This window comes from Geosmithia morbida (assembly GCF_012550715.1).
Source record: "Geosmithia morbida isolate 1262 chromosome Unknown scaffold_10, whole genome shotgun sequence".
Lineage (NCBI taxonomy): Eukaryota > Fungi > Ascomycota > Sordariomycetes > Hypocreales > Bionectriaceae > Geosmithia > Geosmithia morbida.
Window position 1 is genome coordinate 788,248 of NW_023336197.1, and position 27,737 is coordinate 815,984.

Here is a 27,737-nt window from a genome sequence, read left to right on the forward strand (position 1 = left end):
GGGGGGGGCGTTCGGAGAAGGATGTGGCCCTTGCGTCGTTGGACCCCATCCGTTTTGCCTTCTCTTCCCCGTTCGTGTGTGGGTGTGTGCCTTCTCTCTCTCTCTCCCCTTCTTCCTCCGGGAGGAAATCAGTCCCAAGGGAAAAAGTAATACCAAGCCCAGGTGCTGTGGATACCCGGGGCGGACGGCGGTGACTTAATCCCCTCTGGTCGCCTTGCATCTCGCGGCTTCTCGTACACACCCCTTCCCCTGCCCTTCCTAGACAGGCGGACGGACGTCACAGGATAGGCAGTTAGGTTTCGCCGAGCGGGTTTGGTCTCAACCCTAACTGAGAAGAGCACGAGAAACACACAGGTACTCCGTCCACTTCTGGGTGTGGGACCGAGCGACGACTCGAGAGAGAGGGGGGAGAAGAGAGACGAGAGAGAATCGAGCTGACCAATCAAGGAGTGGGAGGGAGGGAGAGGAAGGGGGGGAGGGGCGTGCGCTGTCCTCGTCCGTCTTCAGTAGCACCCGTACCGTACGTTTGAGCAGCTTCGGTACTCCGTAATCCGTACAGATTACTCGTACTCTTGGTATTACGTCGTATTATTATTTACCCGCACAGGTTCTCGTACGGGGTGGTGAGAATACCTGGCAGGCAGGTTTAGTAAGTAGGGCACAAGCCTGTGGTCTCCTCCATGTCCCGCTCGGGTGCAGAGCAGGGATCCGGGAGGGTCGTCGAGTTTACTCGTCGTAGTATTACTCGGTAGTAGACTACACAGTACTCCGTATTGACAGTATCAATACTACAGATTAGTAGTGTCATATAAGTCAGAGGGAAGAGCGGGAGGGAGAGAGAGGGAGGGAGAGAGAGGAAGAGAAGAGGGTCTTCCACAACTGACAGTTGACAAGTAAGTTCCTTGTTATAGAACCACTGTGACGGGGCAGTTGTTTCAGATGGTGGTGGCCTTCTTTCCTGTCTTCTTTCTTACTCATCTTCCTTTCTTCTTCTTCTTCTCGTCCTTCTCCCCTCCCCCCCCCCCCCTTCCTCCGTCAGGGATTCATCTTGCCTCGTGTTTCCCCGAGACCCAAGTTGGTTGTCGAAATGTGTCGAGAACAAGCTCCCCAAGCTTCCTTTGGCTTCGCATGCACATATATGCAGCACAGAAACAGATACAAATGTCGGTCGGCAGTGCCGTCTCTCTGATCGGATCGTTTTTGGCCCTTTCTTTTTCTTTCTTTCTTTTTCTTTCACTTCGTCTTCCTTGCTCATAGTGGTATTATGACGGGTCAACTCACGACCCCTTCCGCGGGTGTGTGTGTGTGCGTGTGGTAATGAAATACCTGAAGTACCGTCGTAATTCATTTACCTTGCCAATTTCGTCCGTTTCGTTCGCGCCTTCTAGAACCCTCAACTTGGTGCCGCGGAAAGCTACCCGGTCCCCGCTTCCAAGCAAGCCTCTCCTGTTCTTGTCGCTACGACTATTATTCCATGTACTTTCAGGGGTCGTGTGTTGTCGGGAGAAGAGAGGAAGGGGTTAGAGGGGAGCTGACCACCAGTCGGGGAACCGCACGAGAAAATAAAATGCAGGGGTCCCAGGACCAAAAATCCTCACCTCTGGAGCGTTCGAGGCAAAGGAGGANCCGCTTCCAAGCAAGCCTCTCCTGTTCTTGTCGCTACGACTATTATTCCATGTACTTTCAGGGGTCGTGTGTTGTCGGGAGAAGAGAGGAAGGGGGGGGGGGGGGGCTGACCACCAGTCGGGGAACCGCACGAGAAAATAAAATGCAGGGGTCCCAGGACCAAAAATCCTCACCTCTGGAGCGTTCGAGGCAAAGGAGGAAGGAATGGTAGGAGGAGAGAGAGGGAGAGACTGAGAGAAGAAGGGATAGAGAGAAGATGATATCGTTGCTGCTCGTACTTAGTCGCTCCTCCTTTGTTGCCCTGACTTGTCTACCAGTCCGCGGACGTTTCGACGGTGCTTGCACAGATTATCGTAAGCCGCCATCTCCCTCGTAATACTCGAACGAGCACGGCTCGGGCCAGTACGACTCGGACCAGTAATCGTACGAGCAGGAACTGCCTACGACGTATATCGGAGCTCCGCAACTCCCCAACCCGTCGTGATCCAAGCTCGCCTCGATGGGCCCGTGACACACCGCTGCCCTGTCGGGAAGTGAGATAACAGAGCTCTCTTCTCGGTCGCACGCTAATGATACTTCGAGATTGCCTCGCTCCGCTGCGGCGGGTAGACTGACGGCGCAACAGCAGCGGCTCTTCATATATTGCTCCACCGGGAGGACATGGTCAGCATCACATGGGAGCATTCTGGGACCCGGGACGCTGGAGAGACGGAGACGGGGAGGGGAGGAGGGACTACCGTTCAAGCTCCGGAACAGCTGTCGCTTGGGTACAGATTACAGATCACAGACTACCCCGAGCGGCATCGCCCTCCGTCTATTGACTCTGTCAGCATCCATCTACGTACGGCCATGTGCCGTTCCGTCAGCCGTAGATGGTAGGATCATCCTCGGGAATCAGGTATACCTTGGCAGATGAAGGATTGGCTGCACATGTATGCATAATAACAAGTGCCACTTCTGGGCTTGGTATGACATATTCGTCGAGATACCTGAATGGTGATAAACACGCGTATAGCACGGCCGGTCGACGAGGTGTCGTGAGAGAGAGATCTAGCTACAGATTATAGCGAAGTAACCACAGATTATCCGGTACCGGGTTCTTCTGCACCGTCACCGTCATGCTTGCGTTACTCGTGCGCATAGCCTCTCTGACCATCATCGCGAAACTGTTATTATCTGTTACGGCTTGACAAGAACAGGCGCTACCGCATCGCTCCCAGAACCGGCGGCTTCCGACTTGGTGGTGGCGGGTGACAGGAAGGCTTCTTCATGCTCACCGGCCATGGCCGGGTTGCTTGATTGGTCGTCCGCGGGCCTCGTTGGCGCGCGTGTCTGCCTCGGATGGGGGATATCACGGTGGAGGGACAGCCCGTTGCGTGGTCTTGGTGGGTTGCATTGCTTCGGCCTTTCCTGGGTAATACGGTATCGTCATCGGTATCACTACGTAACACGAGGAGGAAGCCCTCCGGAGTTGCATGTGTCTGAGACGAATGCATGATGAATCCTTTCATATCGTACGTGGCGCATACGCATGTACGCACATATGCTTGCCGCATCCATTACGGAATATTGAACTGCTGTGCTCTCGTCGGTCACTGTGAAGGGTTATTGCCTGCTTCTTCATCAGTTGACAATGCTCCTCATCGCTACCGATCTGACTATGCAGCGCGACTCGCCGCCTCATGGCCGCCGGCCAACGCCGTATTCGATGGCGGCCACAGCTGCGAAAGACTAGTTGGTGTGACGCCGACCGGCATGGTGGGCTACACAGGTACAACAGGTACGATACGTGCAAGAGCGTGGGATGAATACAGCCGCTCCCCAAAGAGTCTCAGCAGCAATGCACAGCTGCCCTGCAAGGTTGGCGAACATCCGTGATCAGGCCCTGAATCTGAGAGGCTCCGTATGAAGAGTACAATACTCCGTATAGCAACATAGCAGAGCCCGGCCAGACCAAGGGGGGCGTGATGCGTGTGCCGTGGAGTTCATCTGTACCCCAAGTCCGCCCCGGCCAATGCGAACATACCGGTGCTGAGTGGCATGATGAAGGATTCGATTACCGGGGATCTGTTGACTTTTCTCTGCTCTCGACGCCTGATGCGTCATGGCATTCGGATGGGGTGCATGCGATGAGTGGATGTACAATACGTCAATGCTGCGCTTTAGCCATGAATCATGGTCGCCGAATCGTTCCCGTTGCGGGGAGGGATATAATATCGCATACTGGTAATACCGCGCGAATCGACCTGTGGTGGATTGTGATGGACCATACGTTACACCTCGATACAGACCCCGGTATTGCTGTGGGAGCACACGCCACATCGTGGTCTTTGATGATGTGATGCCGATGGTGCCCAGACCATGCTCGGGGCCAACGCCCACACGTAATACACTGCACAGGGCACTGCGCAGGACACTGCTCGTGAAGAGGTCCTGCCACCGAGGGTCAAGCACGTTACGCCTGGACCAGGTGATTGACCCTGCATGCTCCTCAGTTGCGTCCAGAAAACCCGGTACGGCACATGTAGATGAAGGCTGAAGGAGCCCATACGATGTGCTGTTGTTTCCTGGGCCGAGAGGGTTGTACAATGTTCGAGCATGATGATTGCGACGGACGCGAGTCACCGAATAGATCACGTAGCCGGCTGGCGATATCCGTATGGTATGACTTTCACAGATACTTACCCAACCGATACGAGGTAAGGGCGATTCCCGTCGAAGTCCCGAGTGTGGAAGGTCGGATTCATGCTAGGTCAAGCATTGCCAAGCAGGTTGGTCTTCTTTGAGGAGAAACTGACAGGCTCTGAGCCATGGCGTATGTGATGAATTCCCATAAACTCTGAGCTCGAGGCACGCAGATAGAAGGATGGATGTCGTCTACTCTTCCTCGCCATTGTCCTGGTGAATGAACGAAGCTGCTGGTGATGTCAACGGTGATGATGCCAGGCAGCCACTCGATGACAAGAGGGGCAAGCTTAAAGTCATTCGTGGCTTGATGCCCTGTGGCTTAGGAATGGCCAAGTAGCTAATGTGCGGCTTGCCAGTAGCCATTCACGTGATCCGATATGCGGAGTATCAGATGTCCCGGAGTTTGCTGCTTTGGTGGCGTTCCGAATTCGTCTTCATTTAGCCAACCTCTGATGATTGATTCACCACGATATCGGCACCTGTCCTCGCATACTCACACACACACACACACACACACACACAAACACAAAAAAAAATTCAGTATCAAGTTTTCCCTTTATTAGCTTCAGCGCTTATCCACGCCTTGTGCGCATCGTCATCCGCTCTCGAGTACGTTTACTCTCTTCCGCGTCTCGTGTTTGCCCTTCTTGGCCCCTCCCTCTTGGTGTCTTTGCTGCCCCCGCCCTCTCACTGCATCGTCTCTCCCTTGGTTCACCAAATCTCGACAGGATTCGCAAAGCTTGTTGCGGCACGAGACCAACGCCAAAATTCAAGCTAACATCTATCTTCCTTCGTAGACAGAACCGTTACACCACAATATCACTGAGTCAACGACGGTCGAGCTCGTATTATTTCCGATTTATTCTATTCACCAGACCATCAGAACTCCGACACCCACATACAACGCCTGTAACCAACAATATCTTCTTGAGCCTTCGAGAACCCTCGGCAGCTCGAGTACACAACCGAACCCCCCGCCCTACTCGAAAGCACTCGCACATGCAGGGTCATCCATCCTCTCGTGCCCATGTGCCAGGACGAACCTTTACTGCTGCCCTTGACCTCGTTCACCCAGTCGTGAGAGAAGGCGCGTGTCGCGACCCGATTGTCAGCCGCCGCGACCTCGTCCTCTCCCCACCACCCACGAAGCGCCTACAGTGACAGATGCCCGACGCCGCTCCTCGTGGTCCGAAAATAGCGTCTTCTACCTACGCCGAGCGGTGCCGCCTTCTGGTGCATTGCCACTCTGCTTGACTCATAATAACCCAACCCGCTACTCGGCGCGCCCATCGGAAATCAATACAACTGCCCACCCTTTGCTGGAATGTACTCTCAAACTCACCAGCAGGGCCATGGCGCCCGGCTGAACGGTGCCGGACGCGGCATCCCAAACATGATGTACAACTATCAGCAACATCAACACCCCTCCCAGGCCCAGCACCACCAGGGCCTCGCACAGACTGACCATGGCCTCTCGGGCGCTAACGGCCTCGGCGGGCACCACGGTGCCTTTGCCATGACTAGCTCCTCTCCCTTTGTTGCCGGCCTGACGAATGGCCATGGCGCGGCATCCAGAGTGGCCCAGAATCCTCCCAACGAGATGTGGTCGGAGCAGATGCGGCTGCACAAGGAGGCCGAGAGGGCCCATTCGGCCATGACGGATCAGCAGCAGCCGCACTACTACGCCCGGCTCAAGGCTTCGGAAAATAAGGGCATCGGTGGCCCCCCGCCATCATCCTCCCGCATGCAGGCAGACAACGAGAACGACCTCGTTGACAGGCGGCGGCCATACGACTCGGCCGAGACGAGGCGACAGGACTGGCACAATATGGACATGTCGGGCCAGGGCCTGCGAAACCTCGCTCCCGAGCTGTTCCGCTACCAGTTCCTCAACGAGCTGTACATTGCGTCCAACAAGCTGACCCGCCTCCCGAAACAGATTGGCGAGCTCCGCCAGCTCCGCCACCTCGACGCCTCCTACAACCAGATCCACGAACTGCCCGCCGAGCTGGGCATGTGTACCTACCTCAAGCAGCTACTGCTCTTCAACAACAACATCACCGAGCTCCCCTTCGAGCTAGGATCTCTGCACATGCTGGAGATGCTAGGCATAGAGGGGAATCCCCTTGAGGGCAATTACAAGCACGAGATTGTGGAGAAGGGGACAAAGAGCATCATAAACACCCTGAAGGAGAGTGCTCCCGGTAAGCATCCTACGCTCGTCCTTGCCCTCGCGGCGTAGTTACTGACCTCTTGCCAGCCCCCCCTGTACCCGCGCCTAGACCAGAAATCATCATCCAGGAGGATGTGTCGCCAAGCCTGGAGAGGATCAAGGTGTTCTCGTGGAACATTCTCTGCGACAAGTACGCGACGCCGCAGACATACGGATACACGCCATCGGACGCGCTCAACTGGGATTACCGACGCGCGTGCATCCTGGAGGAGCTGCGGGACAAGGATGCCGACTTCCTCGCGCTGCAGGAGGTGTCGACGGACGCTTTCAAGGAGGACCTGAGCCCACCGCTGGCACGCATGGACTACAAGGGCGTGCACTGGCCCAAGTCGAGGGCCAAGACCATGTCAGAGCGGGACGCGCAGTCGGTGGACGGATGCGCCGTCTTCTACAAGAACACCAAGTTTATTCTCCTAGACAAGCAGGTGGTGGAGTTTGCCAGCATCGCCATCAACCGGCCCGACATGAAGAACCAGCACGACGTCTTCAACCGGGTGATGCCCAAGGACAACATTGCCGTCATCTGCTTCTTCGAGTCGAGGCTGACGGGCGCGCGCATCATCCTGGTCAACGTGCACCTTACCTGGGACATAGCTCTGGCCGACGTCAAGGTGATCCAGACGGGCATCCTGATGGAGCACGTCGCCAAGATGGCGGATAAATATGCGCAGTGGCCGGCCGTCAAGGACAAGAAGATGATTACGATCCCGCGGTCGGACGGTGCAGAGACGCCCCCACCCCAAGCCGAACCGGGCCCGAGCCAAGAATACAAGGCGGGCACGGACATTCCGCTATTCGTGTGCGGCGACTTCAACTCGACCGAGGACTCGTCCGTGTACGACCTCATGGCTAAGGGTCGGGTGCCGCCGGATCACCTGGAGCTGTCCAGCTATCAATACGGAAATTTCACGCGCGACGGCATTGAGCATCCGTTCAGCATCCGCGACTCGTACGCCCACATCAAGAGGACGGCTGACGAGCTGCGCTTCACAAACTACACACCCGGCTTCACCGACGTCATCGACTACATCTGGTACACGACGAACTCACTCGAGGTGGTCAGCGTGCTGGGCTCACCGGATCCGGAATATCTGTCGAGAATACCTGCCTTCCCGTATTGGCACTTCCCCGCTGATCATATCCAGATCATGTCCGAGTTTGTCATCAAGGGGAGGAAAGACAAGAAGCGTCTACCGGAACGAGAGGTGGATTTCGGCAACAACTCGAGGTGATGGTCCGGGTAACACAGATCCTTTGCAGCTTACACACTCTTCCTTCCTGTCTGTTATCTTCCTCTGGGGAAAGGTATACAACGGAGGAATTCATTGTGGATATATGTAGATTTTTGTGCCTTTTTTATCAACGTCTTTTTCTCTCTTGTCTTTCTTGGGTTGCCTCCTTTTTTCCTTTTTTTTTTTTTTTTTGCACAGAGAAAAAAAAGAAACAGGAAGAGAAGAAGAGACGAGAAACCAAACTTGGAGTTTTGATTTTCCGGATTCCTTTTTGTGTGTTGACCCACGGCTGGATCTTGGGTCGCCTGGGCGGACGAAACAGGAGGTCAAGGGGTGCAGGATAAGGATCGAGTATTTATAAGGGCCAGGAAAGGAAAACGGGTGCATGAAATTCTGATCATTTAAAGGGGGGGAGGGGAGAGTGGAGAGAGAGATGTTAGGTCAGGAGCTGGTGGTGATGAATTTTACTATGGCAAGTTTTCGTTTTCCCCCTTCACTGCATTGGAAATTGCTCTTCTCCTTTTCTTGCTCCTCTGAATGATGTCGTGCTCTGCGTCACTCCAGGTATTCATATGTTTGTGTACGTATACAAGTCCGTCCGTATTTCCTCCTCGTGATCAAGAGAAGGCTGGGAAGGAAGATTGACAAGAGGATGGAACGTGGAGGAAGAGGAGGAGGAGGGGGGGGGGGGGGGGGGGGGGGGGGGGGGGGGGGGGGGGGGGGGGGGGGGGGGGGGGGGAGTTGTCGTATGAGTGATGAGCGTGTCGACCGTCACTGGCAGAGAAGGAACAACACACTCTCTCTCACGGTTATCTGTCCTTCCACAAGTGACGTGATCAGATGCCTATTCATGTAGAAGCCATTTGAAAACAAGGAAACACCCTGGAAGCACTGAAGAGAAACAAGGTCTCTGCCGCCACCTGGTTACTTTTTCAACGAGCTTGCTTTTCCGTTCCATCTCTAGATCATTCACATGACTCTTAGAGAGGAGGAGAAGAAAGAAGGAGAAGAGGAAGACGGGGAGCACTGCCTGGTGGAACACACACATCCTGTCAAACATGGAAAACGACGAGTGAAACATAGTGGGCGGCGGTGGTAGCAGTGAGGCCTCGTCGTTCGACGGGGATTCGATCCGTCTCCGCTGCCGGCCAGAACCACAACGTCCCCTCCGCCGGCCGCCGACCTGCTCGGCGTCATCCTCGAGGCCGTGCCCGACAGGTACGATGACGCGTGGAGTTCGTGGCGGCGCGACGGCTCCCCCGCGCAGATGGATGAGGCCGAGCAGACGGCCTGCAAGCTTCTCACGCTGGAGTTCTGGTCTCGCCGCAGCCACCCTCGGCGATGACGACGACGGCCCCCGACACCGTCGTCAGCATGCGCCACTCCTTCTACACCAGGTTCAGTTCAGGTCGGACCCCACCCTCGGCCTCGGCGCCAGGCTCTGGGGAGGCGACGAGGTCGCCGCCGCCAGACGCCAGACGACCTCCGACCACCAGGGATGGATGGTTCCTGCCAGACGTCACACCCCGCGAGGCGGTTGTCACCGTCAGCTCCATGGGTGCGCTATCTAAGGATTCGCGGTTCGTCCATGAATTTATTGATGAGAGGTTATAGATGGGCGTTTCTGTTCCCTCACTTTTTGTTTTCCTCTCTCTCGTCTTCTGCCTTCTCTTCCAATTCAGGGTATCAATGGGATGGGGAGGACAGGGGTCATCACTCATCTTTCGCATATAAATCCATGGTTGTAACAGAAGTAGAGTGCTGATGCTTGTAATGCATTCGGGTAGCAGTGTATTGGTGTAAATGTCTAAACGCTATGCAGTCATGATGTATAGTAACAATGCAAGAAAGAACAAGAAATAAGATGAAGCAAGAAGAGAAAAATGACCACAATCACAGACCGACGCTTCAAGCTTTCAGTTGACCCTCATCCCACTTTATCCACCGTCGTATGATACCGTCAACCAGCCCAACTGCACTCCTCGACGCAGGAACATTGAACCACTCCTTGTGCTCCTTACCACAGGCACTGCATTTCCCCATATCGGCCTTCATTCCTCTACCCTTGAGTTCCAGCTGGATGAGCTGTTCGACGCGGTGGGCGTGAGGAGTCATGCGGACCGTCGAAGGCGAAGGCGAAGGCGAAGACGGAGGCGGAGAGTGAGAGTGAGGGTGTGATGGAGGAGGGGAAGAGGAAGAGGGAGAATAGGGATAGAATCTCAGGAGGGTGACGTCCCGACCGCACTGGCGCCTCCACTCATTCATACGACGCTGAACATTGTCTGACCGGCCAATCTTGAGTGTCATTGTACCGCTGACGCCGGAAGAAGAAGTCTTGCTGGGCACGTCGGGTGGAGAGAGCATGGCCCTCGCGGCGTCCGGGGACTGCGGACCCGTGGCCGTGAGCCAGTACATGTATATGTACCCCGGCTGCTCGGACTTGTCGTAGGGCTTTGCGAGTTCGGCGAGGAGTGCCGAGGCGGCAGCTGCATCTAGGTCGTTGGGGATGAGGTGTTTCATGCGCGACATGGACAGTTCAGAGGAAGGGGTTTTCGGCGGCGATGATTGCGGTGTAGATGGCAAGTGGTGGTCGTGGTCCTTGGCCGGTCGTTGGATGGGATGTGGTCTGGGACGGACAGGGTGCGGCGGCTCTTCTACTTCGACGATGGGAGCGCACAGGCAGAATGAGAAGCTGTTGCTCTTGGAAGAGGAATCCTTCTCATGTTTCGTGAATGCCGAGCACTTCTTCTTCCCGTGCCTGTCAGGCCTGCCGGTGGCCTGGTCATCCAGGTCGACGAGTCCCAGTCGTTCTGCCAGCGTCTCGAGGCTGGATCGATGTTGCAGCTTATACGACGCTTTCCCATTGGGACTGGACTGCGTTGACGACGCAAGGCTGGCGGATGCCTGGTCCTGGTGCTGCCAGCAGTATAGGCCTTCGAGACTGGATGAAGCGTTGTCCTTGATCCGTGGGCGGCGACATGGTCGGCCGGACGTGGTGATGCCGCGACATGTTGAGCTGGGGTTCTTAGAATCGGCGCGCTGGATGAGCGATTCGGGGGTGTTTTGTATATAGGGCATTTTTTTTCTTCTCTTCACAAGTCACCCAACAAAAGAGATGTATGAGAAAGAAGGGACAAAATGGAAACGAGAAAGAGGAAGAAAACGATGGCATACGAGGCCCGTATTATACTGCAGAGACAGTCGAGTTTCACGCTGGCTGTGTTGGAACGGGCTGCATGCCTTGGCGGGGCTGAGCCACGACAGCTGCATCTTAATCAGGCACCGGGCAGATGGCCAGATGGCACAGCGAAACGACTTATTATATGCTCCTTTTCTCAAAAGGTATTTTAACCTGTACTCCGTAGTAGTGAGTGTCCCTGCATCGTCAAGGAGTAGAAAACTGGTGACATCAGCATTTGCAAGTTCCGTTTTCTTCGTCGGCCCCGAGCTGGTCCCTCGCTCCTTCCCTTACACCACCCCCCCCGCCTCCAACCATCATCTACGAGTATTGCACTCGTCATGCACACTCAATTATACACTTCGACTTCGACCATCTACACGGCTGTATACTTCATTCTCACTGCACCTCAACGGCGGTTAAACCGACGCTGCCGTACCGGTGCCCTGTCTCCATTGTTACCTCAAGACTGGACTGGCAATAAGAAATATCGTCAGTGAAACATTACCACCATTCTAGCTTTGCCCGACTACATACGTGGGTCCTATGGAGTAATACCACGACCACAATTCTGCCTTACCGCCGCTGCTACGTCCGTCCCGCGCCCCAGCGACTCCAAAATCACTGGGCCACGATTTTGTGATGCGCATTGATCATGTGATTGACTATTGACCACGTCTCGCATCGTCAGAAAACAATTCAACCCTACCCGCTCGACTGGGATTAGCCTTTTAGGATATTCCGTCTTGTGAGAATGATTGCTGACTACGCAGAGCCATAGTATTAGCTTAACCTCTCCCGAAAGGCGGGCGAGAGGCTCAACCCTGTAGTCATTGAACCTTTTGACTAAAACATGATGCTTGAGTCCGTAGGACTTCGCTGCCCTGTGATATATTGTCCTGTCCGTCGACGAAGGATGATGACTAAGGTCCACATTCTTTGTCGCTGTGCTGTCTCGGGTAGCTTGCAGGTTCCGGCGATATCACCGTCTCAGCATCTCGTGGTGCATCATGAAAGCCGTCGTACTCTACCGATACCACTCACTGTTCGTCGAATCCCAATATTCTCATTTTCCTTTGACGAGACCGAGAAGTGACAGGTACTCGCAAAAAAAAAAAATTACTGCGGCAATAGAAGAATTCGCAGGTGGCTGACTACAATTCCCAAACCATGTACATAACCCCCGACGACCCAGAAGTCAGATCGAGTAATCATACTTCCAACAAGATGAACCCAAACAGATGCCGTAAATGTTGCGTACATGCTTTCCACCTCGGTGGCCTTATATATCTACTCGTATTTATATTCCAGCCAGAAAGTCGCTACCTCTTCTTCTCTTCCGACTCTCCTGGTCAGCAACACCTTAACCTGTCCTCATCGACTTGCATCATCAAACAACATTATCAACCATTTCCAAACTACCATTAATGGCTTACACGAAGGCATATGAGTAAGTGTTGGTGATGGGACCCATCATACGGCCGTATGAGGGCGCCAAACCTGACCGTCCCATTGCAGCTGCCTCTCTTCTTTCCGTCAGAATGGCTGTTCTACAACAGCTCAGGGCCAAGGTTAGAGCCCGTTGCGATCGCTACCCCGGCGTCTTCGGCGGTCCATACTCTGAAATCGGTGCGAGATGCCACTACCCGGGAAGCGAAGATTGCCACATATCCAACTCTGGTTCCAGTGGCAGCAGCAGCAGCAGCAGCAGCAGCAGCATAGGTCCCGTTCCCGACATCGAGACACTGACTGTGCTGTCACCGGCGCTGACTGCACTGCGGCCGAAGGAGCGGAACCCCACGATGGCCGATGACATATACGGAGACAGATTGAGCCTGACGACTTGGACGACGTTCGAGACGACATCGCCCTCTCGTGCCCCGTCAACAGACAACTTCCGCCTCGGCAGAACGCTGAGCCTCCTCATTCCGTGGCGGAAGAGGAGCCGACATCGCAACAGCGACACCAAAAGCAACATCAACAGCAGCGATAGCGGCAGAACCCAAGTGCAGAATGAGGAGCTCCATAGGCCTAGTCTCTCCTTGAAGAACATGACGTTTCTCATGTCAGGAGAGCTCATCGGCCTGGCACTGCATAGCTTCCCACAAGTCTTCGAGGTGCTGGGCGTGGCTACGGGCATGGCGACCCTGTTCACCATCGCCGCCATGTACTGGTATACGTCTATGGTCTGCTGGAAGCTGTGTCTGAGGCATCCTGAGGCGAGGAGCGTCTCCGACGTCGGGAGGATAGTGTTTGGAAAGCTGTGCCCGAGATTTGGTCAGTGGTTTACCGCTAGTGTTTGGGCTTTGGGCGTTCTTGTGAGGTCTCCGCTCCTTCCTTCATTGCCATGCCCCTCCCCCATCTTGACGTTGTGTATCTTTTGCTGACTGATGACAGATTATTCTGGTATGACCGCACCCGCCTACGATGAGTATCCAACCATGACGACCTCTTATCAGAGGAAGAAGAAATGCTGACTTTCTTATTATTATTTTTTGTGGAAAATAGGCTGTCCACATCAGAGCCGGCGGCGAGATTTTCGACGTCATCATTGAAGGCTCCCCGAATGCCCAGCATGCCCTGCGCATCTTGCCCCAGGGCGGCGCCTTCATCGGCTACCTGGTCTGCGGCATACTGTGCTTCGCCTGCGCATTACCTCGCAAGCCCCTCTTCCTGTCGAGATTCATCGGCCTGGCATCGATGTGCACCCTCCTGACCGCACCCCTATGCACGGCCTTCTTCCTCAGATACGGGACCAAGGAGCACGCCAACCTCGGCGGTGCAGAGGCAGCGTTGGCATCGGCCACCGCAACGGCGACGTCGTCGACGATGCATTGGTGGTGGAACGGTAGCTCGGACAGCGTGGCCAAGATGCTCGCAATCCTGCACATGACGTTTGCCTTTCTCGGTCAGCCCAGCTGCCCGACCTTTATAGCCGACATGGCGGAGCCCCGGGATTTCCCAAAGGCGCTGGCCGGTTCGCTGTCGGTGCAGCTGGCGTCCTTTGCGAGCTACGGTACCGTGTGCTACTGGGCCGTGGGGTCCGCAGCCATGACGTCGCCGGTTTTCAAGGCGCTCCCTGGAAAGGCAACGGGCCTCACCGTCGTGATATTCATGATGCCGGCTACGGTTGGGCAGGCTGCATTGTTCGGATCTCTTCTCGCCAGGTTTCTCTGGCACACATCTCGTCTGGAAGATTGGGCCCCCCCCGGCTCTAGATGGTGGAAGCGTCAGGGTTCATGGGCGGCTATGCAAGGTATGTCGTGTTACGGTCCTTATCGTCAATCGAGTACCTCTGAGAGAGTATTGCCATCTGATGTACGGCTCGACGGTCCAACCAGATTTCTTTGCTTACGCACACGCTCGTCATCTAGCCTTTATGTGGACACTTTCTGGGAGTATTATCAAAGTCGTTCCCCAATTTGACAGTTGTAAGTCTTCGCCCCTCAACTTTTCCAGGCACAAAGAAGAATCAAGAGGAATGAAAAGAGGGGGGAACAAGAAGTTAGAAAAAAACAAAATTAAAAACAAAGAAAGAAGAAAAACAAGACAAAAAAACTCTGACATTCAGATCGGAGGATCCGTGGCTGACCTTGTTGACTCAAGTACTCGCCTTGGTGGCGTCGATACCGGGATCATATCTATTCTACGTACTCTGGTGCCTGGCCTGGCTACGAATGTTCCGCGCGGACCATCTGCAGGCACTGGGGAGGTGTACAAGACCGAAGCGTGCCGTGGTACTCGACGCATCTGTCAATGTCGTCAATTTTGCTGCCGGCATCTTTGTTCTCGGAGCCGGGACAGCCGCCGCTGTCGCATTTATTTCTAGATCAGCAAGCGGGTAGCAGATGGGTAGGATGGTTTGTACCATGAATGTAAGGATGTACCCGCACTAATAATACTACGCTGTACGCTGTATCAATACTCCGTAATACTCGTGGTATTACTCCGTTGGTACTATTATCAATGCTCCGTAAATTGTGAGCTCCATCACGCGAGAAATTGAAGAAAAAAAAGAAAGAAAAAAGGGAGAATATCTCGCGAGTTCAACCTACAACGGCTGGAGCAAGGATTTCCGTGCCCGTCTTGTTTCCCTTCCCTCCCTCATCTTCGTCTTCGACTCCCTTCTCTGTCCCCCACAAGGGTTCGTGACAGAAGTCGCACAACCTGGTTCCGTGATGGATACCAGTCTCCATACGGCCCATTCTATCAGACGAATGACGCTCGAAGGATACACACATCTTGACACCCAAAGCCCCCATAACTACGTAGCACTACGTCGTACGTCGCGCGTAGTGCGTAATAGTACGTCTTATGTTTTATAATGGAACTACCTGTTACTCGTAACTCTGCAGTTGCTGCTCGCAGCAGTACGAGTACCGGCTCCGTAGCCGCTCCGTACCAGACTAGCCGTCATAGGGGTCCCCGTCATATGTACTCTTATGGGGTATTGTTACTTCCCACTACTCCGTACAGCCTAGTAACTTATTATCTCTCATACCTCGGGCAGTATGGTAATGTATGTGAGGAAAATTTAACACTCCTAGTAGAGGAACTGTTGAGAGGAGAGTACGTACATGTATGCAGTATTAGCACGAGGCATGTACTGCTCGTAACCTGTAGAAGCCAAACACCAAGCATGTATACCCGTACCTCGTTCACCCCATCACCATCCACTACTAGTCAGCCACGCCATGTCTTGAGGATTCATGATTCGACGGGCGGCTCTTCTTCTTCCCTCGTCTCGTTTCACGGCCCGGGACTTAATCGCGCAGCAGCCGCAGCGAGATGATGGCAGCAGGAAGAAGTAGCCACACTCACACCACTTCACATCACACACGGGAAGGACAAGGAAGATAATAATGCGGCTGAGGCGTGAAAGGGGAGGAATAAAGACTATTGGGTGGTGTGATTGTTGGTGGTGGTATCATGTATACAGGTATCTTCTTGGCTCTGGAAGGTAGACATGCACGTTTTCTTAGCGGTACGATTACCTGGCTCTTTCTTCTTCCTTTTTTTCTCACCTTGCTTCCCTAAAAAAAAAAAAAAAAAAGATGTCTACGACGGCTTACTTTAATGGGAGACACGAGGGGAGGGGTGCAGCATGTAGCATGACATAGCATACCGCGTTAGAATGCACTGTATGCGCGTTGCGTCGTAGCCCGAATACCGAGACCATGCTTCGGTTTACCTCAAATGGCGATAACGAGTCGGGACAGGGGACTTGCGGCCCCAAGGGATGGATGGGACGTGTTACGGAGAAGGTATCCTCGTACGACGTAAGAAGAAGTGTGCGCCGTCGCATGTACATGTGTACAGGTAATATTGCCTGTAGTAGTGCGCATAGCGACGTCAGGGGAAGCGTATCGAGAGCAGAAAGAGGATGGGGGAAAAAAAAAAGATATTTATTATGGGGAAGGCATAGAAGCGCCATGAAACCGTCGAAAACATTGAAACCCCAAGTCCCAAGGCTCAAGGCTTTGCAGGAGCGAGAGATAGAGAGAGAAAAAAAAAATTATGAGGCTCAGCCCTTTTTGCCTGTCGCCAGTCGCGGCTTTCCGTCACACCGCCCCACTCAGACCTTCAGTGTAATGACGTAATGTGGGTCTAGGGGACCCAGCCGTCGCTCTTTCCCTTACTAGTATTCATTTAACCATTTTCTGACTAAACCCCTTTTTTAATTCATGTATCCCACAACTCACACCAGAGCCAACTCCGCTTACGTGCACATGCTCTTGCATCTATCCATGACTAGCGCCATATCGCGGCTCTGCCTCCCGTTGAGCCCCTCGTTGCCCCTCCAAAAAAAAAGTATGGGAGTCACTCCAGGAATACTCGTACTTGTAACAGGTAACGGACTACCAACAAGTTGTAACTCCGTACATGGGGCTGTCGAGCGAGTATATAGGAAAGATAAAACCATCCCTCCATTCTGTTTCCGATTGTCTTTCCATCTTTCATTCTCTATACCTCTCCTTTCCACACACAGTCCTCTCCTTCTTTGATACCCCCCTCCCATCACGCACTCGCCAACAACCGTCACGATGGAGTACGACAACAAGATTCGTAAGTTTCCATGACTTGTGTGCCTCAGAGGCACAGAGTGTTGCTCATCTTACTGACATATCTTCCCTTCTGCTAGCCAAGTCCATGACCAGCGACAAGACATCGTTCGCTCACGAGACTGTCCTGATTCGTTTCCCTCACATCCTGGTGAGTTCCATCTGCTCCCTGACTACTACACTGCCGACCGTCCAACCCGAGATGCTAACCTATATGTCCACATAGACTGGCTGCATCGACGATATCCACAAGGCCATCTCCAAGATCACCGATGAGACTGAGAAGGCCGAGGGCAAGAAGATTCTCGAGGAGCTCGTCAAGTTCAAGTACGAGGTTCAGCACGACCGCACACTCACGTACGAACACCCCAAACCCCCCTCCGATCTATTACATCGTAGCTAACACTCCTGTCGACAGTCCCATCACCGACAAGCTCTACCCCCAGGAGGCTGAGGTCTTCAACAAGGAGCTTGAGCAGCGTGGGAACCCCCACTGGCTGGATGTCTACTGGCTGTTCTCTGAGTGCTACCTGTACCGCCGCGTCGTCACCTTCTTCCACAACAGCCCCAGCAAGTTCTGGCAGGAGTACGATGTCTTCGCCGTCCAGAAGATAGACACCTTCCGCACTTCCCGCGTGGCCGTTCTGGAGCTCGCCGCCCGCTACCGCGAGCTGGTTGAGGAGATCAAGGCCAACAAGGATGCCACCCACGACCCCGAGGCCGAGAAGATTCTCTTCAACGAGATGTTCGAGGTCTGCCTGTGGGGAAATGCTACTGACCTGACCCTCCTGGCCAACATGTCGTACGAGGAGATCAAGAACATGCAGGGCTCTGAGGCCCGCAAGAGGGCTGAGAAGAACATTGTCCTCAACGACCTCCCCCGCGTCTATGACCTGCTTGCCAAGGCCCGCGCCGAGGGTAAGGCCGAGCGCCGCGTCGACTTCGTCCTTGACAACGCCGGCTTTGAGCTCTACGTCGACCTTGTCCTCGCCGGCTTCCTCCTCTCCACCGGCCTGGCCACCCACATTGTCTTCCGCCCCAAGTCCATGCCGTGGTTCGTCTCCGACGTGACCCCCCGGGACTTTAAGGATACCCTCGACGTCATCTCGAACGCCAAGACCTTCTTCGAGACCCCCAGCGACGACGATAAGCTTCAGGGCAAGACCCCTGCCCCTCTCTCCGCCGAAGAGGCTGCGAACATGGAGTTCGTCTTCAAGAACTGGACCCAGCACCATGTCGAAGGCGAATTTGTCCTCCGCCCCCACCGCTACTGGACCACCGGCGGCAGTTTCTGGCGTCTGCCCCACCAGGCCCCCGACCTGTACGAGGACCTCAAGGATGCTGAGCTCGTCATCTTCAAGGGTGACCTCAACTACCGCAAGCTGACCGGTGACGCTCTCTGGGACCCCACCACCCCCTACCCCGACGCCATCGGTCCCATGGGCCGCAACTCCGGCATCAATGTCATGTCCCTGCGCACCTGCAAGGCTGACGTCGTCACTGGCCTCAAGCCCGGTCAGGACGAGGAGCTCAAGAAGATTGCTGGTGATATCGAGACCGGCGCCAGGAAGTGGGCCTGGCACGGAAAGTGGGCTGTCATTGCCCTTTCCGAGGGCAAGAAGCAGGAGTAAGAAGATTGCTCACAGAAAGACAAAAGCACACCGCACTTTGAATTACTACACGCGCGCGTCTTGGTTTTAGACCGCTGATCAGGCCGTGGAGACATACACACAACAACAAAGTTGGGAACGGAAAGCTTCCCCATATCATGATTTGACATATAGAGAAGCATAGATGTTTTTTTTTTCTTTTGTTCTCTTTTTCTATATCTTGCTCTCTTCTTCTTTTTTTCTCCTTTTTTTGTTTATACCTTTTTTTTTATCTCCTATGTTTAGGAATCAGGATTGATGGATTGATGGCTAGAGATTGCCACAAATGAGCAAAATGACATAGATTTCATGATTACAGAAACTCTTCCTCATTCTTTCTCCATCAGTGAAATGACAAAGGATGACTAAATTGTCATTGAGACTTCTTTATGACTCTTTTTTTTTCCACCTTTTTTTTTTCAATCAACATTCTTTGGCTCTAAATCAATCCCAAAAATGGCGAGTAACCAGAGTGTTCAATGACTAGCAGTGGCAACAAAATGAAGAGCGGAAAAAAAAAAAAAAGGAAAAGTGACGTGGACATGAATCGTCTAACGCTAACCGCTGTTGGACATTCGCCGTACACGACACGCGCTAGGAAGTTGAAGTAGCACGGAACGGAACGGAGGAGTACGGAGTGATGGAACGGAGTGAATGGAAACTGAACTCTGTTTTCAATTGTATTACGGCCATCATTGTTTTCTCTGACTAACCGCCTAGCTTCTGGGGACTAGCAGAAGACAAACCCCGTCAACGCAATTACAGAGCAGCCTTGAGAATCTTAAAGGCATCGTCTGCGGATCCCTTGAAACGTGCCTCGGCCGTCTTCCAGTTGATGACCTTCCAGATGTTATCGATGTAGGCAGCCTTGCCGTTTAGGTACTGTCCGAGTGTTAGCCACATGTCTCGGGGGGGGGGGGGGGGGGGGGGGGTGGTTCTTCGATAGAAGATTGAAAAAGGGGTTTCTGTACCTGAAGGTAGTAAGCATGCTCCCACATGTCAACACCAAAGATGGGGACCTCGCCGCCAACGACGGGGTCCTGGTCCTTTGTCGTGACGATACGCAGGCCCTGGGCGTCCTTGACGAGCCAGCCCCATCCGCTCCCCTGGATACCTAGGAGGGCCTTGTTGAAGGAGGCCTGGAACTGGTCGAGTCCACCCCAAACCTTCGTGATCTCGGCCTTGAGAGTTGGGGCTGAGGTGTCGGGGTCGGCGTCCGAGGATGAGGCGGGGGACAAGTTCTCCCAGAATAGGGAGTGGTTGATGTGTCCTCCGCCGTTGAACTTGATGGCCGACTGGAGAGCGATCTGGGCCGGGATGTCGGACGAAGCGATGGCGCTTGAGTAGGACTTCAGGGCGTTGTTGAGGTTCGTCACGTACGTGTTGTGGTGCTTGGAGTGGTGGAGCTCCATGATCTGAGCCGAGATGCTGGGTTCCAGGGCCTTTGAGTTCAGGTCAGTCAGGCTGTCAGGGCATGGCGGTCACCGGTGAGATGAGGTTTCTGACGTACATTGTAGGCGTAGGGGAGAGGAGGGAGAGTATAGGTTGTGACGGACATGATGGCGAGTGCTCTTGGGCCTGGCTTTGCTCTGTTATGGGGCAAGAGAAGAAGGAGATGTGTTGAGAAAGGAAGGATTACAAGATTCAAGAAAGAGGTATAAATGACAGGAGGAATAGCAGAGAAATAGAAAGAAGAGGAAGAGGAGGAGGGGGAGGGGGAGGGGTAGAGGTAGGGGTAGCAGGGCAGGAGAAACGAGGGGTTGGTCTGTCTCGCTACTGCTGCTGCTGCTGTTGCTGCTGCTCACTGCCTCCTCGCAGTCGAAGGGCTTGCGCTCTGACGTATTGCTATTCCCCATCCTGTGTTGCTTATATAAAGGGAAGGTAATCAACCCCTCATTCATTGTCAAGGTAGAAAGTCGTGATCTGTATTATAAAGCACATGTGTCTCTGCATATGTAAAGCCTAACATACGTGATGGACGGACATTCTTATACTGACGAAATCAAGGTCAAAACACGGAGACAAACGACATTCATCCATTCCTTCATTCATACGCTCAAATCTGCTTCAATTCTCAAACAATGCGCTCGTTCTTCTCGTACAAGAAGAGCATGGATAGGAAAAGGAATGCGGAGGTAGAGTGTGGAAGATGTTCCCTGCTCTTATTATTGAGAAACAAAAGAAGCCAAATATCCGATCATTTTCTCTCAAACTTGCTCAGCACCCTGATTGCCGTATGTGGCAGGGGCGCTAGTAAACCGTCCACGGCCATTGGCTGCCCCTCACTACGTCGCTGTCCCTCAAGGTATCCCGAACCATCAAGGTCCCGCTGTGCCTTCCTTGCGCAATCGATATCAACAGAGAAGTGATCGAGCTCCTCGTATTGAGGAACGATACTTGCGAGGGAATGAGGGAGAATTGAGAAGGTATCGTCGTCGAGGGTGGCGGTGGCAGCAGTCGTACTCCGTAGTCACGGACAAGCGCGTTTCAGCAAGGTGCTGTTGTTGCTGCTCACCGTTGAAAAAAAAGTCATGTTTAAAAAGGGCTAAAGCCATTCCTTCTCTAAACCTCATGTCTACATCTCTTCTCTTGCCCATCAACGATACGATACATGAACAGGATGTGCGGCCCTGACAACTCAAATCGTCCCCGTGGCGGTGCCCTCGCCGTCCTCAGCCCAATCACCTCGTCGCGCATCAATGCCGATCTCGCCTTCCACACACCCGGATCCCCCACCAGCGTCGGCGCAACACACGCCAGACTTACCCCCACGGGAGACTGCCCTGATCTGACCAGGTTATCTAGCCTGCATGTAGTGATACAGTATGTCCTCTCTCTCTCTCTCTCTCTCTCTCTCTCTTTTATTCCTCGTTGTGTTCTCCTTCGTTGCTTACACTCTGGATCGAACCAGTTCCACCGGAGACCTGCGCGCCCACCAGGGCGACTGCGGCCTCTTTCGACAATTCGCTTTCCCCGCTGCCATGAGCAAAGATCACGTCGAGTTTGAGCTTGATAGCCCGCTGGCTGTCGGGGTTGGAGGCGAGGGCATCATCGGACGTCGCGTGTCCCTTTGCTCTGGACCCGTGGCCTCCGAGGAGAACACTGTTGCTCAGGGGATTGTTGGCTTCAACTTTGCGCCGTCGCTGTGATGCCGGGTTACCGTCATGGACGTTTTGGCGTTGTTGGACCGGTGGCATGTATAGGTTATTAGTATCATGAGCGTAAATTTGTATCATTGGCGTTATACGCGGCAGAACCGGGTTTTCTATCCATGACTTTTCTATATAGTACTAGATGCCAAGAGGTAATGTACATTATCATACAAGAACGGGAACGAACCCCAGGTCATCCCTCACCTCTCTCTATCCGAATCCTTCTTGGTGGCATTTCCCAGTGGAGGAGTCGGTGCCAGATATCCCTCCAGCCGCCAGAGGAGCAGATGAAGATTCACCATGCTCTGACTACCCCAAGACTTGAGAACAAACAGCTCCTTCCCCTCGCAAAACACCTCTGGCGCACTGGCTCTCAACCTGACAATCTCTTCCTCTCCTAGTAGACTGCTGAGGTTATATACCGCCATCTTGCCGTTATATTTCGCCCCGGGCACGTCGACTGTAGGGTATCTCAGAACCTTCTCCCCCGTGCCTCCTTCCTGCTGCTGCGACGGAATCCAGAGAACGCTCTGTCGCCTATCCACTTTCCCCACGGCATCCCACCCACCCTCGACCGGCTCGACGAACTTGGTGAGATCGGCACCGGTAGCACGGTCGACCAGCGCGTCCACGACGAGGCGGCGCATCATACCCAGGATCGTGTCGCCCATGTCGGCGCGCCAGACGGCCCTGCGCAGCTCGGGTGACCAGGCCGTCCCGTTGCGTGGGCCGAATAGCTGGCCTAGCAATTTGCTTCCCGGACCTAGCCGGTCCAGCATGTCTTTGCGGTTGAGGGTGTAAGCCGTTAGGGGGGCTCTGTGAGGACGGGCCCTTTCTGTGCTGCTAGACATGTCGCCACCCTCCTCCAAGCCCTCTGTCGATTTCCCGCCCTCGTTTCTCATGCCCGTGTGTTCCCCGCCCTCGGTGGGGTAGTGTATCGGTCGTACGCGGTCAAAGGCCAGCGGTCCGGGCGCGTACCACGGTTTCCCCGTAGTAGGGTGGCTCACAATCTCGATATCCTGGAGGAAGTAGCGGGGTAGAGCAGTGTCGGTGAATGCACATGTTCGTATCGGCGTGGCTAATGCTCGAGCTGTGATTCCTGTCAGCGAACATGCATGCGAGATTGGGGGAGGGGGTTTGATTAGGGCAGTTGTACCGTATGGATTAAGCCTTAGTTTCCGGCGGAACCTGCCCGTGGGCTTGCCAGCGTCGGGTTTGCGCTGTCGCCGTCGCGATTGAATCCACGCCGGGTCAAAAACGGGTGATATGGGCAGGTCGCCCGCCGAAGTCGATATTGTCTTGGCCTCAGCGTCGACGCGGATAGACTTGTCCAGGTCGGCTTGGACTTGTCGCAGGAGCTCTTCCCTTGTCAGGGAAGCCTTATCGTATGATGCCCATCGTCTGAATTGCGCGCCCGGCCGCAGGACCGAAGCGGCTGTTCTGCACCGCTTCATCAAGGGTGTGGCGATCTAGACAAGACTGTCTGTTGTGTGTCGTGTTGCTTAAGCAATTATGTAGTGAGAGGTTGGGAGCGCAGAAAAGAATGGACCAACGATTCAACCGGGGGGGGGGGGGTAAGACGGAAGCCTGAGGCCATAGCACCGCCAATGACGCACGCTCCACAGCTCCCCAAGCAACGCAGGCACCATTGCCATCTCCACACCACACCACACACCACACGACCATCCATCATCGCAGCCTCGCGTCATCAGGGAATCAAGCGGATTGACGGGCTCTGCGCGCAGATATAGATCACCGAGATGTTCAGGTTAACATCCTCCTTACGGGCAGTACCTCTGCGCTGCGCCGCCCGTGCGCACTCTGCTCGTGCATTTGGCCACTCTAGCAGGTCTGGAGACAGCAGTAGCTCGCCTGCCATGGACTACATTCCCATGCCATACATTGAGGAGACATCAGTACGTCGATCTTCCCAATACACGTGATCCCATGGACGATATAGCTAACAGGCTCGCAGTCACAGGGCAGAAAGACATGTAATACGGCCCGACCATCGTCGATTTCCGGGCACGCACTGACCTGATAAACACCAGGGGACATCTTTTCCAAGCTACTACAGGTACGTACCGTACTCGACACGAATGAACCGATGAAAGCAATTAACCGGTACCCTTCTAGGAGCGCATAATCTGCCTCAATGGCGAGATCAATGACTACATGTCGGCCTCCATCGTCGCCCAGCTACTGTGGCTCGAATCCGACACGCCCGACAAGCCAATTACCATGTACATAAACTCTCCGGGCGGATCCGTGACATCTGGTATGACATGCATGGCCCAGGAACGAACCTCGCTGCCTTTGATAGAGTCCCAGAAAAAAATTGCAAGTCGGGCAATCGCCGATACTGACTGCGGCGTACAGGCATGGCCATCTACGACACAATGACCTACATCAAGTCCCCCGTGTCGACCGTCTGCGTGGGCGGCGCCGCGTCCATGGCCGCCATCCTCCTGGCGGGCGGCGAGCCAGGAAAGCGCTGCGCCCTCCCGCACAGCTCCATCATGATCCATCAGCCCCTTGGAGGCACGCGCGGTCAGGCTTCCGACATTCTCATCTACGCCAACCAGATCCAGCGCATACGCGATCAGTCGAACCGTATCATGCAGCACCACCTGAACACGGCAAAAGGCCACGACAGGTATTCGCTCGAGGAGGTCAACGACATGATGGAGAGGGACAAGTACCTCAGCGCCGAGGAGGCGTTAGAACTGGGTGTCATTGATGAGGTTTTCAGAAAGAGGAGTGAGAAGGACCCCAAGGAGAGCGAGGGAAAGTCAGCCGACGGCAAGCCGGATGAGGCTCCGTCAAGAAAGGAGTAAATATGGCGAGGAATCTTGGAGTAATACAATGCGGGACGAGAGATGCCCCTCGTGTTCAGAGCCGTTAAGAAAACCCCAATTGATTAGCCGGTTGCACATAACAAACGCCACTGATGCGGAGCGAGCACGGGAGAGACTGACCTTGGAAGCTGATACGGCAAAGGGCACTGGGGACATGATCGACTATTAACCGTGATCAACATCGGGGTGCTGCTGTATGTCTGTCGGCCCGTTTTCTACCAGTCCATATCCTCCCAGACAATGACGACAACAGCGATGAGAGTGACAGCAATAAGGCAGGAGAACCAGTGCTCAAGAACTGCTGTGGACGAAAATCATGGACAACCGTATGCATCCGTGTGCATCTTTCATTTATTCCAAAAGTCCTGCTCGACATTCTTCTGTCATTGCATTCGAGAAAAATAACTTGTCTCAATTCATCGTAATGTGTACAGGGTATGCTGGCAAACTTGAGAGTGGTGGTGGACAGGTTCCAGCGTCTCGTCTTGCGTGTATTCTTGGATTCATCAACAGTTCATGTCAGAACTCGATGCCTTCGAGACTGAGAGACTGAAGTTACCAATGTAACTGGACCGACATGATAATCGAGCCAGTCATAATACCCGTGACGTCCGTAAAATCCGGACCCTTGGCATCATACGTTTCGACTCAGCCGTTTCCCGAAGTCGCAACTCTGCAGCCAATAACGCTAGGGCCATTGTCATGGCCACCAATTGATTAAGCCGAATACGGTAAGGATTGAACCTGGTAAAGAATTTGGGAATTTGTAAGGAAAACCCCCGATCTCGGGTCAGAAATTATTATCCTGAGAACTGCTGATCCTGTCACACACCATACACCACCCTACAACAATTTACCACTACCCACCACTCCTCGAGCCCACATCCCGCCATCCCATTGTAATTCGTCAATTTCTCCATAGACGACGAGTGCAGTTGCGATCGGGACCCATTGACTTTTTCTGTTTCTTTTTTGTCTGTCCCACTCTCAAGACTGAACCTTCATACCACTCTTTTCCATCATCACAAAGTCACCGCCGCTGCCTCTAGCCGTCATGCTGTCCCGGTCTGTCCGCCTGGGCGCTGCTGCCCGGGGGATTTGGTCGAAAAAATCCAGCTTGTCCATGAGGACCCCTAGGTTTGTCTCTCTCTCTCTCTCCTCCCCCCTCTCTCTATTCTTGTGCCATGGGTATATCTACGCAAAATCTCGACCATGACGCTAACCCCTATGCTCCTCCCTCAGCCGCCTCTTCTCGATAACGCCCTCCCGCTGCAGCTCCGATGACAAAGACAAGGCGTCGGGCCTTAACAAGATCTCATCCAACATCACCCAACCCAAGTCACAGGGAGCTTCGCAAGCCATGCTGTACGCCACTGGCCTGAGCGAGGAGGACATGAACAAGGCCCAGGTGGGTATCTCGTCGGTGTGGTACGAGGGTAACCCGTGCAACATGCACCTGATGGATCTGTCTGGGCTGGTGGCCAAGTCCGTGCGCGACGCCGGTCTCATCAGCTACCGCTTCAACACCATCGGTGTCAGCGACGGTATCTCCATGGGCACGACGGGTATGCGCTATTCCCTGCAGAGCCGCGAGATCATTGCCGACAGCATCGAGACTGTCATGCAGGGTCAGTGGTACGACGGAAACGTCAGCTTGCCTGGCTGTGACAAGAACATGCCCGGCGTGGCCATCGCCATGGGCCGTGTCAACCGTCCCAGCATCATGGTGTACGGTGGTACCATCGCTCCTGGATGCAGCAAGAAGGGCGAGACCATCGACATCGTCTCTGCTTTCCAGTCGTACGGACAGTACATCACCGGACAGATCACCGAGGAGGAGCGTTTCGACATCATCCGCAACGCCTGCCCCGGCGGCGGCGCCTGCGGAGGCATGTACACGGCCAACACCATGGCCACGGCCATCGAGACCCTCGGTCTCACCCTCCCCGGCAGCAGCAGCAACCCTGCCGAGCACCCGTCCAAGAAGGCCGAGTGTGCCCTCGTCGGTCCCGCCATGCGCAACATCCTCAAGGAGGACATCCGCCCCTCAGACATCATGACCCGCCAGGCCTTTGAGAACGCCATGGTGGTCGTCACCATCCTGGGCGGCAGCACCAACGCCGTCCTGCACCTCATCGCCATCGCCCACTCCGTCGGCATCAAGCTCACTATTGATGACTTCCAGGCCGTCACCGACCGCACCCCCTTCCTCGCCGACCTCAAGCCTTCGGGCAAGTACGTCATGGCCGACATGCACCGCATCGGCGGCACGCCCGGCCTGCTCAAGTACCTGTTGAAGGAGGGCCTGATCAAGGGCGACGGCATCACCGTCACCGGTAAGACCATGAAGGAGAACGTCGAGTCTGCCCCCGACATGCCCAAGGACCAGGACATCCTGCGTCCCCTGAACAACCCCATCAAGAAGACGGGCCACCTGGCCATCATGCGCGGCTCGCTCGCCCCCGGTGGCTGCGTCGGCAAGATCACCGGCAAGGAGGGCACGCGCTTCGAGGGCAAGGCCCGCGTCTACAACTCGGAACCCGACTTCATCACCAGCCTCGAGAACGGCGAGATCAAGAAGGGCGAGAACACCGTCGTCATTATCCGCTACGACGGCCCCAAGGGTGGTCCCGGCATGCCCGAGATGCTCAAGCCCTCGTCCGCCATCATGGGTGCCGGTCTGGGCAAGGACGTCGCCCTCATCACCGATGGTCGCTTCTCCGGCGGTTCCCACGGCTTCATCATCGGCCACGTCGTCCCCGAGGCCATCGAGGGTGGTCCCATCGGTCTCGTCGAGGATGGCGACCGCATCGTCATTGACGCCGAGAAGCGTGTCGTCGATCTCGAGGTGCCCGAGGAGGAGATGGCCAGGCGCAGGGCCGCCTGGGTTAAACCCCCTCTGCGTTACAACCGCGGTACTCTCAAGAAGTACGCTAGCCTCGTCAGCGATGCCAGCTCTGGCTGTGTCACCGACGGCAAGCTCGAGGAGTGAGATGAACTCGTCTGACTCTTTAGCAAAGAAAAAGAAAGGAAAATTCGGGAATAAAAAAAAGTACTTA

At 54.5% G+C, this 27,737-nt stretch overlaps 10 protein-coding genes across 10 annotated transcripts; 7 read left to right on the plus strand and 3 right to left on the minus strand.

Annotated features, from left to right (window-relative positions):
- Positions 1-5,638: 5,638 nt before the first annotated feature.
- GMORB2_1721 (CCR4-NOT transcription complex subunit 6) lies at positions 5,639-7,779 on the plus strand (the record flags this gene model as incomplete). Its single annotated transcript, XM_035463702.1, has 2 exons — positions 5,639-6,518; positions 6,575-7,779. The coding sequence occupies 2 exons, from the start codon at positions 5,639-5,641 to the stop codon at positions 7,777-7,779; spliced, it is 2,085 nt and encodes a 694-aa protein (XP_035320533.1).
- Positions 7,780-9,050: 1,271 nt separating this feature from the next.
- GMORB2_1722 (uncharacterized protein) lies at positions 9,051-9,350 on the plus strand (the record flags this gene model as incomplete). Its single annotated transcript, XM_035463703.1, has 1 exon — positions 9,051-9,350. The coding sequence occupies one exon, from the start codon at positions 9,051-9,053 to the stop codon at positions 9,348-9,350; it is 300 nt and encodes a 99-aa protein (XP_035320534.1).
- Positions 9,351-9,687: 337 nt separating this feature from the next.
- Positions 9,688-10,857, minus strand: GMORB2_1723 (T5orf172; the record flags this gene model as incomplete). Its single annotated transcript, XM_035463704.1, has 1 exon — positions 9,688-10,857. The coding sequence occupies one exon, from the start codon at positions 10,855-10,857 to the stop codon at positions 9,688-9,690; it is 1,170 nt and encodes a 389-aa protein (XP_035320535.1).
- A 1,641-nt stretch (positions 10,858-12,498) lies between these two features.
- GMORB2_1724 (Amino acid transporter) lies at positions 12,499-14,802 on the plus strand (the record flags this gene model as incomplete). The annotated part of the gene is made up of 5 exons (XM_035463705.1): positions 12,499-13,275; positions 13,355-13,363; positions 13,466-14,213; positions 14,332-14,388; positions 14,564-14,802. 5 exons carry the CDS (start codon positions 12,499-12,501, stop codon positions 14,800-14,802), a joined length of 1,830 nt encoding a protein of 609 aa, XP_035320536.1.
- A 2,199-nt stretch (positions 14,803-17,001) lies between these two features.
- GMORB2_1725 (Protein of unknown function DUF89) lies at positions 17,002-18,650 on the plus strand (the record flags this gene model as incomplete). Its single annotated transcript, XM_035463706.1, has 4 exons — positions 17,002-17,023; positions 17,100-17,170; positions 17,246-17,376; positions 17,438-18,650. 4 exons carry the CDS (start codon positions 17,002-17,004, stop codon positions 18,648-18,650), a joined length of 1,437 nt encoding a protein of 478 aa, XP_035320537.1.
- Positions 18,651-19,427: 777 nt separating this feature from the next.
- Positions 19,428-20,226, minus strand: GMORB2_1726 (uncharacterized protein; the record flags this gene model as incomplete). The annotated part of the gene is made up of 3 exons (XM_035463707.1): positions 19,428-19,550; positions 19,640-20,110; positions 20,179-20,226. The coding sequence occupies 3 exons, from the start codon at positions 20,224-20,226 to the stop codon at positions 19,428-19,430; spliced, it is 642 nt and encodes a 213-aa protein (XP_035320538.1).
- Positions 20,227-21,288: 1,062 nt separating this feature from the next.
- On the plus strand, positions 21,289-21,817 carry GMORB2_1727 (uncharacterized protein; the record flags this gene model as incomplete). Its single annotated transcript, XM_035463708.1, has 2 exons — positions 21,289-21,491; positions 21,580-21,817. The coding sequence occupies 2 exons, from the start codon at positions 21,289-21,291 to the stop codon at positions 21,815-21,817; spliced, it is 441 nt and encodes a 146-aa protein (XP_035320539.1).
- Positions 21,818-22,020: 203 nt separating this feature from the next.
- GMORB2_1728 (Thioesterase domain) lies at positions 22,021-23,274 on the minus strand (the record flags this gene model as incomplete). Its single annotated transcript, XM_035463709.1, has 2 exons — positions 22,021-22,910; positions 22,977-23,274. 2 exons carry the CDS (start codon positions 23,272-23,274, stop codon positions 22,021-22,023), a joined length of 1,188 nt encoding a protein of 395 aa, XP_035320540.1.
- A 423-nt stretch (positions 23,275-23,697) lies between these two features.
- Positions 23,698-24,657, plus strand: GMORB2_1729 (uncharacterized protein; the record flags this gene model as incomplete). The annotated part of the gene is made up of 3 exons (XM_035463710.1): positions 23,698-23,736; positions 23,957-24,098; positions 24,200-24,657. 3 exons carry the CDS (start codon positions 23,698-23,700, stop codon positions 24,655-24,657), a joined length of 639 nt encoding a protein of 212 aa, XP_035320541.1.
- A 1,075-nt stretch (positions 24,658-25,732) lies between these two features.
- Positions 25,733-27,670, plus strand: GMORB2_1730 (dihydroxy-acid dehydratase; the record flags this gene model as incomplete). Its single annotated transcript, XM_035463711.1, has 2 exons — positions 25,733-25,815; positions 25,921-27,670. The coding sequence occupies 2 exons, from the start codon at positions 25,733-25,735 to the stop codon at positions 27,668-27,670; spliced, it is 1,833 nt and encodes a 610-aa protein (XP_035320542.1).
- Between the last annotated feature and the right edge of the window lie 67 nt (positions 27,671-27,737).